The sequence below is a fragment of the Pundamilia nyererei genome, unplaced genomic scaffold (genome assembly GCF_000239375.1).
Source record: "Pundamilia nyererei isolate P.nyererei 1_Seehausen unplaced genomic scaffold, PunNye1.0 scaffold00012, whole genome shotgun sequence".
NCBI classification, from domain to species: Eukaryota; Metazoa; Chordata; class Actinopteri; order Cichliformes; family Cichlidae; genus Pundamilia; species Pundamilia nyererei.
In genome coordinates this window covers 2,843,451-2,859,206 of record NW_005187413.1, presented here as the reverse complement: position 1 = coordinate 2,859,206, position 15,756 = coordinate 2,843,451, and the positions used below count along the sequence as shown (strand labels likewise).

The following is a 15,756-nucleotide window of genomic DNA, read 5'->3' as shown; positions in this document are numbered from 1 at the left end:
TACTGTGTAACAGCCCGCCTGCAGACACAGACGAGGATGTGTAATCACCGAAGTAAAAGCACACCTCACTGCCCGATAAGACGCGCGGTGATACGGATTAGCGCACTGTTTCTGTAGACTTACAAAGAAAAGAGGGGGGTGGGGAGTAGCATATTTACTTATCGGAGACTTTTATGGCTTAAAGGGCAGTTTACTGTCACTTATTTCAGGGTAAGGACTTCTACAAAAGCGCATGCATGTTTTTTTTCTACTATTGTTTCTTTTATTAATTCCTGGTGGTATTTTTCCATGTTGGCATTTTTACTGGGCGGAGATAATTTGTCATCTTTTCCCAAACAGTCTGTGTTTACATTATTGTGGTGTTTACGGCTTTGCAACAAAGTATGAAGATCTTTTACTAGTTGGAAAAAAATACCACTCAATCAAGTTAGATATAAAAATCAAACTCCTCATGTTACATACTAATTCTCTATTCTCACTACGTGGTGTAAGCTATTGTTTTACCAACTTTGCAAGTAAAATCTTGGCGACAGCTGTTTTGCTGTCAAACCAGTAACAGTGAAAAGTCCTGCCAGTGTGTTAGGCGTCCATTTAAATGTATAAACACGGTTCAGGTGGTGCTGTGTGTGATTCTAGTATTATGGTATTCTAGTGATGCGCATCATATTCTATTAACTCTTGTTTTGCAAGTCAAATTTTGGGAACTATACGTTCCTATAAATTATTATTATTATTATTATTATTATTATTATTATTATTATTATTATAAATCATTATTAAAAGTAGAAGTACTCATTGTGAGGGAACATAATGGCAGCCCCTGCCAAAGTGCTGAATGACAAATCAATGTAATAAACCAAGAACAGATGGTGAATATGCCTAATCCTGTCTCATCCTATAAATCATTATTAATCATTAACCTCCCGATACAATAGTTTTCATATTTTGTAGTGAATCAGTCAGTATTTTACTCTGATGTGGATGCTCACTAGAGAACCAGTATGTTCAACCTGTCTAAGCCATTACTGTAGTCTAATAATTGCTACTGTATCCTAGTAAATTACAAAATGAAAATTACTTACTGTAAAGTACAGTTCTTCTTAAAGTCTTCAAAGTTTAATTAAAGTAAAAACCTAAAAAAAAAAATACTATTGTCTAAGTGTTACTATATGTAATGAGGCACTATAAACACATTATAATTTGGCAGTTGCTTTTTAACCTGGAAATCCACATGAAAAATAAAATAATAAATATTCAAAATTGTAAATTGTAATTTAGTTACTGAAGTCGTTTTGATTCATTATGCATTCCATATTAACAGGATTAGAAAAAAGTGTCACATCTAACACATATCTAAAGTGCTCACTGTGACGCAAAATGTTACATAACAACTTAAAGTAGCAACCTGCTTCAGGTGAGCATGAAATGCATTGCATTTTATGAAGGATGCTTTGCAAGTCAAATTTTGTCCGGGTCAAGAAAGACCGCAGTTATCAGGGAGAGGCAGTTTTCCCCTGAAATATACAAGAAGTCAAAATAGTAGTGAAGTACTAAACACACACCAAAAGAGATGAACGTGAGAGACACAACACAGAGTATTTTAATATAATATTTTTAAAATATCATCAGAATGATATATATAAAAACCCAGCAGGAGTTGATTTATGTTGTAATCAAACTTTTCACAGTGGTCATGTTCTTCTCCAAAGGGCATGTGTTTGAGTATATTTTGACCATGACTCCTAAACAGCCTGTAAGGAGGCTGAAAGCTCTCGTCATGTGGAAACCCCAGATGCACACTCTGCATGCTGATGAAATCTTGTGTTCAAACAGCCTTTATCTCATTTCTAGGCTTTTTATATTGCTTTTTATATTATACATGATTAAAGCAAGTGTTTGCTTATTATCACATTCATGGTTAATATGTTTTCTCTTTCACATCTCTAGGATGAACTTATTTTTTACTGACACATTTACTTTGGGGATAAGAGAACCTAAAATCCATGGTAATAAAAGTTTTTTATGGCCTTGTTTTGTGCTTTTGCGGTTGAGGATGTTGGCATTGACATGCTTTATGGCTGCTTCTTGTGTCTATGTTTATCACATTTATTGCATTAAAAATTATAAAATATGCCTCGAATTAATGTTATGAGTGAATCATTAACGAGAACTTAACCAAAATTTGTTCATGTCAGACAGCGAGAGGAAAACTTTCCTTTATAGAACCGAGATGCTCAAAGAGCCTCGTCTCTCTAGATGATGAATCCCACCATTATACGTGGTAAGGATACTGTCTGACCACACTGCTGGCAGACAGCAAGCTGCTATTGAGAGGGAACATGATGATCCTGTTAATTATATAGGTGACATAACACAAGTGAACCTGACTCTGCAAACGCAACAGGGATATTGTCAGCTGGGGTGAGTAATCTTCTGAGCATCTGGTTATCGGAAGAAAGTAGCTTTCACACACATGTGTTTTAGAACATGTTATTCACATTTAAAGAAAAAAAACAGCACAGAAACAGAAAGATGTAAAAACACAACCTCACTATGTGTCACTGCCCACATGAAACCCTTAAAATAATAGTACTGATTATCTAAAATAAAACACCATGTCAGGACGGTCAACTCCTGCACGGGCAAAGGTTGGTTTGTTTGTTTTACCAAAATTCGTGAACTGTGGCGTCCTGGTTGCTTTGTCTGTCTTCTTTTCCCCTACACTGCAATGCTTAACTGGAGGTCAAAATGAACTAAACAGGCTTGGGCTGAACTGAGATGCATGAATAGATATGTATAGTGACACATGGCTTGAGATGTTGTTTTCCTTCCTGAAACATCAAGAACATCTTGTTTCTGTTCTGGTGAAAGCACCCAGGCAGGCGAGAAAAAAAAAGAAGAAGAAGACAAATGAAAATTAGATGGTCAAAGGTTACATCAATGGTCTGTGGCTGTTTTATACATGCAGTTGTAACTTATTTTTAGAACTTTGTGGCCTTCTTACTGCTACTTACCTATCACTTTGCATCGGAAAGTCATTTAATCTTTGCTAAAACCAAACAGTAAACAGCAAATCTGATAGGTGTCTAACAGATTTTGCTAAATACTGTGTAAAGTACAAAAATCTGACTGGCAGTTGCAAGAATCCATCTGTCTGAATGAGTATCTTGGTGTAACCAGAAGCACGCGGGTGAGTTCATTCAGGGATACGGGCTGCACAGTCATCAGGAAGTGAAACAGAACAGAATGTGCTGTACTAATCTGATTGAAAAACACTGTGCTGAGTGGATGCTTGAAAAAAGAGATGATTCATTTAAATAGCTACAAGGAGAACCCTATGGTAGCAGGGGAATACATACACGGAAAAACAAAGGCAGCTTAATGCTTCATTTGGTAAAGCAAAAGGCAAATGGGAGGGTGAGGTTAAAGAAGCACTTGCTCTCACACAAACATGCGCTCTGCAGCTACAGGCTGAGCAACATAATGCTCTTTGTTTGTGTTCTAGGCATCCGTGATACGTACAGGGGAGTAATCTCCCGAGTGATCCCTTTTATCCCTGAACTTTTGTCCCCCCCACCAAAAGCAAGAGTTCTTTACTGTTGTGTCTGCCAAGGGCCCTGAATAAACGACTGAGAAATGGGGCAGTGAATAACAGCAGTCCTATTTTCATCATGTCAACACAAACCTTAAAAGGTTGTGTTTTATTGTCAGCATAGTTCAGTTTTGGTGTGTTTTATGTTATGTCTGACATTTATCACTTTGTATAACTGATGAGGAAAGATTTTAACTTCTTTTTGTTCTTGAGTTAAAAGAAAAACAGGAGCTTAATGGTTTGTTTTGAGTCTCGGAGAGAATGAAACTTTTTTGAAATCATTTCAAATCAGCTGAAGACTTTTTTAAATCAGGGCTTTCACACAGTATTTGTTCTAAGTAAACTGCCACAGGAAAATATATCAGATTTAAATCCCAAAAACAGAATTCAACTGTAAAGGAGATTTTATTTTATTTTATTTCATTTCTTTATATATTAAAAATCCCAAATAGGTTTCTGCATTTCATTGAGTTTATATCAATGAACAAAGTGATAGAAACACCTGTCAGTGTAATAAAACCAGCTGCGACATTCAAATGAATCATAACACAGAGTCAAAACTTCCCTTATTTGCTTTATGAAAGGATGTTTCATCGTAGGACTGTGAGGACAGAGTGTACTTTTAAGCTATACATACCTAATAAAATGGCTGCTGAGTATATCTGTTTATGCACAGGGCATCCAATGATCCAATGAAAACGCTCTGTGGTCTTTTCTGCATTTTCTCACGTTCATTGAACATTTATGATCAGATTGTTGTCACTGACACAATGTCATCATAATTTGGAGTCCCACAAACCCCTCTGCTGTACATGAAGTTATTGTAAACCATTTGCCATCCACTAAATAGTTTCCCTCCTGACCTCCTTAGAGCCCAGTTCAGTAAAAAAAAAAGTTTAAAGTAGTGATACCCCCGCTCTACAAACCTGTGGTAATAAGGGTTATTATTCTTAATTATTACATAGGGTGTCGATTACTAAGAAGTTTAGTACACAGCAATTTAACCTGTCACGTCAGGCAATCATTAACCAAAAGCATGAGGTTGAAATGACTAATTGCTCAAAAACTAATTTGAATCCGATTGGCTTTAACCAGACATGTTAGACGGTTAAATCACAACACCGTTATCACAAACTGTGTCAGAATGGGATACAAATCAGGGTGTTTCGCAACAAGTTTAAATGAAACATTAATGTCTCCAATATGTGTCTAATTAAAGATTACACATATGGTTACACATAACGTTGGAGAACAAGCAAAACAGAGTTCCCTATTCATCCATCCATCGTGCAATAAATAAAGACTGAGCTGCTAATTTTTCTCTGACTGTGCCCCTTTGTGACCTGAGGTAAGCCTCATGGTCAGAGATGCATGAAGACTTCTGTTACACAATTCTTCCCCCTTTTCCACACTTCGTCTTGAATGCGCCTCTATACGGGAAGTGTACATACATTATCTACCCACCCACCTGCGCGCTTCTAAGAGGTCACATGTGTTGAGCAATAGCCCTGTCTGTTGATTTACTTGTGTTCCTATGTAACTACTAAATGGCAGGCAGCTGTTTTTGCACTGCTTTATCTTCTTAAGGTCAAACTGAGCAAACTGTGCGATTCTTGTCACAGAACATAGAAAACATCGTATCTGTACTATGGCTACATTTTATGCGCCACAGCAAAAACATTTGCAGTGAATTTTTATCTAGACAGTGGGCTTCATGCTTGAGTCTGTGCATTTTCTTATCATAATAGTGATTACTGCAGCCAAACGTTAAGACGGTAATCAAATTTCTCTTTAAAAATCTGAGGACAGTCAAAAGGTTAGGGTCATAGTTAAGGCCGAGGGTTTGTTAGATGCTTGAAAAAGGGGGGTAAATAAAGGAAGAAACAAGAATTGCTACACATATTTGAATTACTTCAAGCAAGTGTTACATCACTAAAGCATCAAGAGTTTGAAGGAAACAGTGTAAAATCCTTTTTTGTTGTAGAGCTACAACACAACTCACAAACACTAAATTAGAGTGGTGTAGAAGTGTAATGCAGCATAAAATGGAAACACTTCAGTAAAATACAAGCATTATAATATTTTTTTCTTGAGTAAATGCACTAATATGTGTTTAATGTATATGTACTCTATGTATGTATAAAAATGGCCTGTGTTCATTTATAGATATCACTGCAATTCCTCTGATAGCATTTGTGCTTTTATTTAAACATTTTTGACTAATTATTTTCAGTTTCAGTTATTTCCATTGAACACCTCTAACGTTTTTTTTCCTTTTTTCCATGAGGTGATGGGGTTTAAAATGTCACAATAATAAGAACATCTTGACATTTTATTTTTTCAAAGGTTAGCTTGACATGGCGGAAGAAAGGACGATATTTTTTCAGGCAGAAGAGCCTTACGTGTTTACACAGGGGAAATCTAGTATTGCAGTAAATATCTGAAAAAGATTACCGGCTACAGGACACAGGAACAAGAACAGATGTTAAAAAAATCTTCAGCCTTGTAGCACAGATAAGGTCTGAAAAGAAAAGCACCAGTAAGAAGACAGAAGCAAGAGTATGACATCTGGCCAGTCTCCACAGTTATAACACTTTTTTTCTTAGATCATTTAAAAAAAAAAAAGTGTTATTGCGGTATATAGAGTACATGGTGTACATAGTTTAAATGTAAAGTTAGGCTATAGTTTTACTAGTTCAACTTGTATCCCCTTTTTTTACATGGTTGTACATTTTACTTGACCTCTATGAATAAATGAAACAATGCCCTTTACAAATAAGCTTGCTTTGAGTTTGTTTTTAACAGTGTAGATATAAATTAAAGTGGCTCGGGGCAGGGATAGGTTTACCTATAGCCAAAGTAGACTAAAAGGGATTATGAAGTTTAACTCAATGTAATAGCAGCTTTTAGAACTGAAGAAGGTTCTTGGATGAGAAGTGAAACGTCTTCACAAAACTTAAAGTCCAGTCGCTCCTTAGACTAATAGCAGCTTGGTTCACTTTATTATACCTTGATTATCCTATGAAGTAACACATATAACAGTAATATTTAAATATAATGATGTGATGATGGAAGTAAAGGCGCTTTTTAAAAAATTCAGTCATGTAAAATGTTCTAAACTTTCTCTGGTTACATTTTTCTGTTATAAAAGTTGGGTGAAGATCTCACATGTTTGCTAGTTTAATGTGTTGTGGCAGACATTCCACTTTGGTACAGTAGGTGGCAGTATAGACATTTATCGGTGTTTTAATGGCGTTTTAGACACGCAGAAGAAGAGTGGGCTTTTTCTTTTTTCCCCCTTGCTCTTCCGCTTTACTCGAGGCGCTAATAACCTAACAGGCTAGGCCTGCTGCTCAAACGAGCGGCGTGAAATCTTCTGCAAGCGGTTTTTTGTTGAGTTTTAGCTGTAAAAAGGTGAGTTATATTCCATACAGGAAGGTAGGTTCGGTCTTCCACACGTTTTTCGTGTGAATTCAGCTAGGATGCCGATTCGCATCGCGACGAATTCTTTTGTAAATCGTTTCGCGGTAATAAATGCTAAATTTGCTAGCGTAACGTTAATCCTCGCATGGTTGGTTTTGGAGGGTGGTGGAAAACTTTGCTGCATTATCGTTCGGATGAAAAGTTGGAGTCAAAAGTAATTTGTAATATTCAGAGGAAATGTCTTTTTAGAGTAACTAAAATCCAATTTTAATGTTACCCGTCAACAATCAAGCTAAAGCGAACTATTTTTGGTGCTGTTAGCCTGGAAATGTATAGCCAGTGTTAAGGCTCAGGAGTCTGCTAATAGAAGCCACCCCATTTTCTAGCTTATTGTTGTATTATATACCTCTGACCAATTAACCAACATAGTTTTATTCACCATTCATCCGAAAAGCACCAAAGAAGCACTAAAGAGACCGCCCCACCCCCAAAAAGAAACGCGTTGGCTTTGGATTTTTTTTTATAAGTGTGCGGTTGCTAAATATTTAAAAATCCTGTGTAGGTACTGCAGTTATAAGCAACCCAGTCATGTATAAACCTGAATGAGACTCTTTGTTAGAAAAGGCTTTGCAGTGCTGCAAAGTGAATGCAAATATAACAATTCACTGATACCAGCTTTAAATGGGGCCATAGATTAACTGTTCTCAGAGCTGTTTGACTGTAACTGTTTCTTGTAATTTTGTTTTGTTTTTTTCTTTTCAGGGATAACAGAGTCTTGGACTTAAACAAGAATAAATTTGAAATGGGAGGTATGACAACTCAGACAGTTAGTCGTGTAGCTTTTCTTGCTTTGTTTTGCAGTAGGGAGGTGCCCTGGTGTCCCATGAAACAACACAGAACATGCTAAGTGACTTTAAAAGAATTACAGTATTTGTGAACTTAAGGGGTGTGTCCAAAGACCAAAGTATTTTTTTTCCTGAGGCCAGCGTAGTTCCTAAGAGCAATGTTCTTGGAATTGCTTGGAATAGGAGTGGCATGTATTGATGGTATTGTTAAAACGCCAGCAGCAATGGGGCACTGAGCATCTCTCCCAAGCTTTGTGATTGGGTTGTTTTACTGGTTGCCGGGCCTTAAGATCTTGAACTTTTGATAGAAAGCAGCTGTGCTTGTCGCTTTTTACCCCATCAAGCAGAACTGGGACAAATGCCATGCAGACAGGCTTTCCCATTGCACACATGCTGACAACCATCTGAGCAACAATGGATGAGAAGTGAATGTTGCTTCTCTGAGTATCCATGTCTACCACAATATTGATGTTAAATATAAAGGTCTAGAAGAACAGTTCGTTCACCAGGTCAGTAGCAGTCAGGTACAGTAGATGTTATGTATCATAGCAACCAAATTGTCTGTGCTGAAAATGTGCGGTGACTTCTAAGTGCTCTCAAGTATTCTCAGCTGGACATTTTCAGAGGATGGCCTAGCATTATCGTCAGACAAAAAGTACTTTGCTGGACACAGCCCCTAATTCAAACACTGCAAAGCTAACAGATGGTGACTCCAATGAATGAGTTTGTCAATAAAAAATTATATTCTCTAAATATGTGCACATTACACAAGAAGTTAAAGAAGACAAAACCATTTACTGAATTACCACAACCACTGTTTGTTCTGTGTCATGGTGGACTCATGCTGTCTTGTCAAATTTTTTTTCATACTCTAGTTACATGTGGCTCCATCACTATCATGATAGTAGTACTCAAAGCACTTTAAGCTCTTTCTGTGGACAGTCTAAGATGCAGGGTGGTAGACTGAGCTTTCACCCCAGCTTTTTTTATTTATTTATTTTTTTGCTTGATTGTTTTTTCAAGAAAAAGAAGTTGAAAATTGGTGAAATAAAATTAAACAAGGAATGGCATTAGTTGACTTTATTTTACATGGTTGGCTGCAGAAATAAGTCTTTTAAAGTAAGGCTATGTACAGTAGATCAGAAAACTTTGAGGCTGGAAGGGCTTTGGATTAGTCAACATAGAAAAATAAAATATTTTAATGCAGGTTAACATAATTTACATTTAATTTGCACATTTTGATGAATGATACGTAATTTGTTCTACTTCATCGTTTGATGGGTGTTTGTGTTTCTGTCACTTTTAAGACCCTGCTTTTCATCGAGACTGTCCCCTCGACTGCAAGGTTTATGTCGGGAATCTGGGAAACAATGGAAATAAGACGGAGTTAGAAAGAGCGTTTGGTTACTATGGTCCTCTAAGAAGTGTTTGGGTTGCCAGGAATCCCCCAGGTTTTGCTTTTGTAGAGTTTGAAGATCCCAGAGATGCCTCAGATGCTGTGAGAGAATTGGATGGCAGGTAACTCCTTCAACATGCTACACTTATTAGTAGTTGTGTTTGATTTTTGCATTGCTTTCTGCTCATTTGTTGACTTCTGTTCAGAACCATGTGTGGCTGTCGAGTACGCGTTGAGTTATCCACTGGAGAAAAGCGCTCCAGGAGCCGTGGCCCTCCTCCATCCTGGAGCCGATACCCTCGAGATGATTTTAGGCGACGCAGTCCTCCTGTTAGACGCAGGTATGCATTTCCTACTTGACAGTTATTTTACTGTTTTATTTATCTGTAGACATTTTTTTCAAACAAAATTCTCACTTGCAGTGTTCAATAAGAGTACAAATGACAAAGCACACGTTCATTAAATACACACTTATTTTTCAGCTTCTGATTTTGGCAAAACAGTTTTAGATCGACTAAATGGCCAAATATATTAGCAAAAATCTAGTTTCTTACCATCTATTTTTAGTTTTGTCATAGTCTAAACTGAAACTAAGCAAGGAATCAAGTTTCTGACAGCTTGAAACAAATTGTTTGCACACTTGCATTCAAGCGTTCTTGCCTTTTTTATTTCTTTAAAAATTAAAATAAAAATCTGTGGCTGTATTCACAAAGTGTCATACTTTCTTTTTAAAGCAAACTAAAAGTGCCAGACTAAAGCAAAGAGGGGGGAAAAAACATTTACATAGTAGGCACTCATTTCATTACAGTTTTCGCTCATAAACTGGAGATCTCAACTATTCTTTGGACATGTGATTGTGCTGTTGTGAGTACAGTCGGGTAATGCCCGGTGAATTCGCATTCAACAAGTCCTGTCCTGCCAGCTTTCTCACCAAAATTAAGTACATTATTTTCAGGCTCTATAAGACAGAGCTCTGGAGTTTCTAACCCGTCTCCCCCAACCCAGCAAGTGATTAGTGTTTTGTTTAGTTTTTCATTTTTCGTTTTCATGTTTCTACTAATTGGCCACTTGAGAGCTACATTCAAGCTTTTCGATATTTTGTGAATACGGCCCCTGATCCCACAAAGATTGAAGTAATAATTTTGATACAAATTTTTTTTTAATTGTTTTCAAGGGTATATTAGTGGCAGGTTATGTAAACGGTTAAATCTTTTATTAAAATATAACTGTTGAAACAACAAGCTCTGCCAGAGTGATATTATTTTACAAAGACATCTTCAGAAGCATAGTTAGCCCTTCATCTCCCATCAAATATTTTTACACTTACATTCTGCAGGTGTAAATTTTATTTATATTTTTTTTCTGAGTTCAGTTGCCATCTATTAATAAAACTGAACCCCGTTTCAGAGTCACCACCACGCTTCTCACCATCTGAGTCAATCAACTAGTCTTCTTTCAGCATCATGTGACTGCTGACCAGTGAGCCCAAATCAGCTTGGCTGGTGTTGTCACATGACCCAGGCGCACCGCCAGTCGTCAGGTTCCACCAAGCTTTTGGTTCCTGAGCATGCAGTTCCCAGCATCCTCCTCCTTCCTCCAACCTTTACCCAATCGACAGCGGTCCACTTCACATTATCAGCCAATCAGCGTCTTTACTCTTTCTATTCTCCAAACATCTACTGTATCAGCGGGGACAGCCCTTGGCTTACATCCCTTCCCATCCCCCACCCCCCCAAAAAAGGCAGGGAAAATCTACAACTACCCCCCTCGAACCAGCCACCAGGCAACTTCATATCTCCAACATTTGCATCTTGTGGCAAATCTTCTCTGCAATTCGACCTCCCTCACCATCAGTCTGGCTTCCTTGCGTCATTTCTATCTTGTCCAATTCCCCCAAAAATAGTAAGTTTCTTTTATCCTGCTCTTTGTAGTTTTAATGCTTAATCTAGCTTTCATAGCTGCTTGACAGTTTTCTTCAGCAGTTATGTAATTTGGAGAAAATTCAGTGCAGTGCTGCAAAAACCGGTCAAGGAATTTTGACCACCATTCTTTAATTTCCATTTCAAAAATGAACTACATTTATCTGGTGTTCATTGTAATTGTTCTACTGAGTGCATTTTCAGGGCTCGACATTAAGCTATCTTGAGTGATAACCACAGGAAGTAAACTTTTTTCTTTGCAGTTTTAATTTGGTTTTTTTTGTGTTTTGTTTCTTTGTTTCTTTGTTTTTTCGGTTTAAAGACCCTTTTACTTGTAGGTTACCCTATTTTTCGTTGCTTTAGGATGTGTCCCACATCAAAGTTTCTTTTAACAAAAAACAAAAATAATCAGTCTTTCCTGTGTTGCTGCTAAAGGAGGTATTTTACTTTTTGGGGAACATTGTGCACAAGGAGGATCACAGTAGATGGGTGATTGAAGAATGTTTTTATGCTTGGTTTAAAAAAAAAAAAAGAAGGAAAAAAGCTGTCACATAATTTGTTTGGTCTTTCTCTCAGACAAGCCTTAATGCCGAGCCTTGATTTTGTTTTACATTCTGATATCTTGCTCCATGATTTGTGTTCATTGGACAAAGTTTCCTTATAAACATTTGACCAGTTCATGGATACAGATGATCATTCTGTTAACAGTCCAGGAAGTACGTGTAACCACGTTTCCACATGTAACCCATGTTTCTGTAGGGATCAAGAAAAACTAATTTCAAAGGTTGTATTAGAGATGGGAAATGTTAAATATGCTCTCTTAATATTTCTAAAAAAATGTTTTCTTCTTAATTTTCTTTTTAACTCCTCCCCCCTCCCCTACATTGTAGATCGCCAAGGAGACGGAGCCTCAGCCGCAGCCGCAGCAGGTAGCCATGTCACCATTTGTCTTTTGTTTTTTGTTTGTTTTTGTTTTTTGGGGTTGTTGTTTTTTGTTTTTTTTTTGCACCACACATTTGTCTATGGCAAATGATAAAAATCGTTAAAAACATTTTTTTCAGGTCTGTTTCAAGAGATAGACGCAGATATCGGTCTGCTTCCAGAGAGAAGAACCGTAAGCGCTCAAGATCCTTCTCACGATCGAGGAGGTAAATCAAAATAATTTTTATATTTATTGTTCTTGAACTTCAAACTTAATATTAAGCTAACAATTTTTTTCCCCATCAATTTTGCATTTATTCACTGGTTGGTTTGTTTTACAGTCGTTCCCGGTCTAATGAGAGGAAATGAAGATCTTGGAAAGCTCATCTACCGGCTTATGCTATGGTTACAAAAAAGTACATTTTTATAGTCTTTTCTTTTTAGATTTTGTTGGGTAGCTCATGGCAATTTAAGGTTGGCCATGTTTGGGTCTTAATGGTCTGTTGAATGATCAAGAAAGGTGTAAACTGTTTGGGTTTTTTTTTTTTTTTTTTTTTTTTTTTTGTTAAATTCTGTCTTGCCCTGCATGCTTTGAAAATGAGTACTTGGTTTTACTTTTCTTTTTAAAACTGTTTAAAGTCATCATTTCATTTTCTTTCCTTTTTTTGGTTTGGTTATTTATTTTACTATTCTTGCTCGGGTTACTGTGACATGGTATAGAGGGAGTGGTGTGTGGTTGGTTTTTTTTTTTGGTTTTTTTTGGTTTTTTTTTCTTCTCATACCAGTAACAGAAAAGAAGACTCTTAACAAATGCTGTAAATATGGTGCTGTTATTGTAGTCTATCCCTAAAACATGATCATCTGTAATTAATTTTTTTAAATGCCTTCCTTTGCGAAAGAAAGCATTGACTAGATTCTTTTTTTTTTTTCCTTTTTTTTTCTTTTTTTTTTTTTGAATGTCTGAGCTCCAACAACATGTACTGATACAGTTTAACATCTTGTTCAATAAATGTTTTTCCAAGGTGAGTTTTCTGTAACATTTGCTTTGTTTTCATAGTTGCATATACTAGAACTAAAAAGGCAAATGCTGAAAATGAACCTGTTTTAAATTCAGGAAGTACTATAGTTTGCTGCAAATGTAGCCCACACAGGAAGCTTGACACAGTTGCCATTGAAACACACCCCCCATGTGTGAAATGTAACTCCTATTGAACAGAGGCATGACTTGACATAACACAGCAGCTCATGCTGTGACACGAGGAGTTGCCAGATTTCGGTGGTAAGTACACGTGGTGTTATAAGTTTTGTTTTTTTGTAGAAGACATTTAGCTAAATTTACGCAACTCATCAATCTTATGTTTAGGTAAATGAAATAGTTGCAGTTTAGTTAACGGCAGCGTTTTCACTTGCTTGCCTAATATTTGGTGTTAACACATTTGGTGCACATGTTAATGTATATTGGTGTCTCGCATTGTTTTGAATATTTTTTTTATTTTTTTTATATTCAGTCAACTACGTTTAGTGTTCTGTTCTAAATTTGTATGCTGTAGATTGCAACTGGATTTGCAAATACATTACATGACTGAATATTTCATGTTTAGGAGAAAGGATTTCAAGTCATGTCTTCGCAAAATGCAAAGAAAAAGCGACTCGGGTCACGACGAGTGGCACAAAGCCAAAATGAAGTACCTAAGGCTGATGAGTACCACTTAACAGAAGCTTCTTCTGTGGCACAAGGCTACGCAGCAGACGAAAGTACTGAATCTTTAAATGTTTTATCCAGCCGAGAGGATTCTAAACCAGAAACTCGACATCCACCTTCAGCAGAGGTCACATTTAACCGGAGAAAAATTGGGTCTAATCGGCGCAGTAAAGGAAAGCAGTTGGTAAATGATTTAGAAACTGAACCTTACTGCAACCCTGGAAAGGAACTTGAGGAAAAAAGCAGGGGTAATGAAACCTTTGAAACAATACAAACGCCACGGGCAGTGGAACTTAAGCAGCAGGAAGAATTCGGTCAAGGAAGTGATCATGTGTCTGCACTAGCTAAGGACTGTTCAGAAAGTACACATGATAAAAATTCTGAGGGTGAAATGGAAATGTTAACTCCTGAAATCAATAATCTACAAGAGTGCAACCCTTGTAGAAATGAAATCAAGCTTGAAGAGATTGACAAATCTGACATGCAAAGTGAAGAAATCAAAGAAAACATGCATCCTGTGGCTCAACAGTCATCCAGTGAAGTGCCAGATGAGGAGCCTTCAACTGCGTATTTTGTAGCAGAAATACAAAGTACAGAAAGCGATGACAAGAAGATGCTCAGGCAGGATGGAAGGTTACAGGGTAACAACTTGGTAAATGAGTCACATGTAGAATTTGAAGCTTTAGAGGCAGTCACACCAAACATAACCACAGATAAAAACAGCCCGGAACAAAATATTGAAGTCGTGTGCAGTGCTGAGCAGGAAACATTTTCATCATCAAAAGAGAAGTTGACTGCAAATGAGGATCCTTGTAGCTTATCTGAAGTTAGAGAAGCATGGCAATCAGAAAGTGCTATGAATAAAATACATGAAGTGAACATTAAGCCCATAGAAATACAGGACATGTACCAAAATCAGTATTCCTTTAAAATTCAGGGTATTGATGTCACGGAAAATGCTGTTACTTACTCTGAAAAACCAGAAGACCAAACTGAGATGGATACTCACTCATCTGACATGAAAGTAAAAAACAATGTATTTCACACAGAGCAGGAACATCTTAATGAAAAACAATATGCATATCCTACAAATAACAGACATCCGGAGAGCTTACAGGACGAAAATGAGGATATTCAGATGTATGATTCCAAGCAACAAGTGATCACTGACATAGCAGTTAGTCGGTTGGTAGCCACTGAAATCAGCAATGCTAACAAGTCTGTTGATGATTCTGTGTCAAATAATTACAAACAAAGTGAGCATCAAAGAAAAGAAGGACATTTAGAAACTCTAAATGAGGAGAATGAGGACAGTGATGTTGATATGAGAAATGGTTCAGTACAAACTATACCATCTGAAGTAAATACTCTTTTGGAATCCCAACTTGAAAGCAATAATGTGACTTCAAGTGAGCAAACCCATACTGTCTATGACTCCATTGGGAAAAGAAGAAAAATGGGATCCACTCGAAGGAGTAAAGGAAGACAGTTGACAATTGGTGATGAAACCCCTGAAACAACAGAAATGTCAGCAACAGAGGCTACAAAACCTGAAGAATTACTGCAAAGAAACGAGCATGATGTTTCTCTGTCTGTGCCACATGACAGCTCCATTTTTACAGTGTCTACACCTGCTTATTTTCCTGAGGTCCAGAAACCAACAGCAACAAGCCATCCTGAGATTAGCTTGAACAGTTTAATTCCTCAAAATGAAAACCTTCACGAAAATCAAGGTGAGCAAGATTTTAAAGTGGTTTCAGATAAACCATTGGAATCTGGGATGGAAGAAGTGGATGAATCTGAAACTGCTCTGCGTGAAGAGATCAAAGATGCCAATCACTCAGATGAAACTGTCAGGAAAATGCATGAAGATGAGGTTGAAAGAACAGAAATTCAAGAAGTGCTGCAGAATAATTTCTCATCTGAAAATGTGATTGATGATGCCACAGAAAACTCTT

The 15,756-nt window shown here is 37.1% G+C and overlaps 2 protein-coding genes across 3 annotated transcripts in view; both read left to right on the top strand.

The window, feature by feature from the left end:
* Positions 1–27: 27 nt before the first annotated feature.
* srsf3a (serine and arginine rich splicing factor 3a) lies at positions 28–13,122 on the top strand. Of its 2 annotated transcripts, XM_005724464.2 has the most exons (8): positions 28–210; positions 1,948–7,006; positions 7,778–7,824; positions 9,168–9,378; positions 9,463–9,597; positions 12,066–12,104; positions 12,237–12,323; positions 12,438–13,122. In XM_005724464.2, exons 3-8 carry the CDS (start codon positions 7,818–7,820, stop codon positions 12,463–12,465), a joined length of 507 nt encoding a protein of 168 aa, XP_005724521.1. In that variant the 5' UTR covers positions 28–210; positions 1,948–7,006; positions 7,778–7,817; the 3' UTR covers positions 12,466–13,122. The 2 variants fall into 2 exon arrangements, with proteins under 2 accessions (XP_005724521.1, XP_013764033.1); XM_013908579.1 differs by lacking the exons at positions 28–210; positions 1,948–7,006; positions 7,778–7,824; ... (1 more) ...; positions 9,463–9,597; positions 12,438–13,122 and adding an exon at positions 9,604–11,158 and having other exon boundaries at positions 12,237–12,261.
* A 192-nt stretch (positions 13,123–13,314) lies between these two features.
* rab44 (RAB44, member RAS oncogene family) overlaps positions 13,315–15,756 on the top strand; it is a 27,484-nt gene continuing 25,042 nt past the window's right edge. The window contains exon 1 of the mRNA XM_005724463.1: positions 13,315–13,375. The gene's annotated coding sequence lies outside the window, so the exon portion shown is untranslated. The remainder of the gene's footprint in view (positions 13,376–15,756) is intronic.

Excerpts from the sequence above, each read along its gene's own strand:
- srsf3a (XM_005724464.2), top strand. Across the intron at positions 12,105-12,236 it reads CTCAGCCGCAGCCGCAGCAG|GTCTGTTTCAAGAGATAGAC; the intron begins GTAGCCATGTCA and ends CATTTTTTTCAG. Across the intron at positions 12,324-12,437 it reads TCCTTCTCACGATCGAGGAG|TCGTTCCCGGTCTAATGAGA; the intron begins GTAAATCAAAAT and ends TTTGTTTTACAG.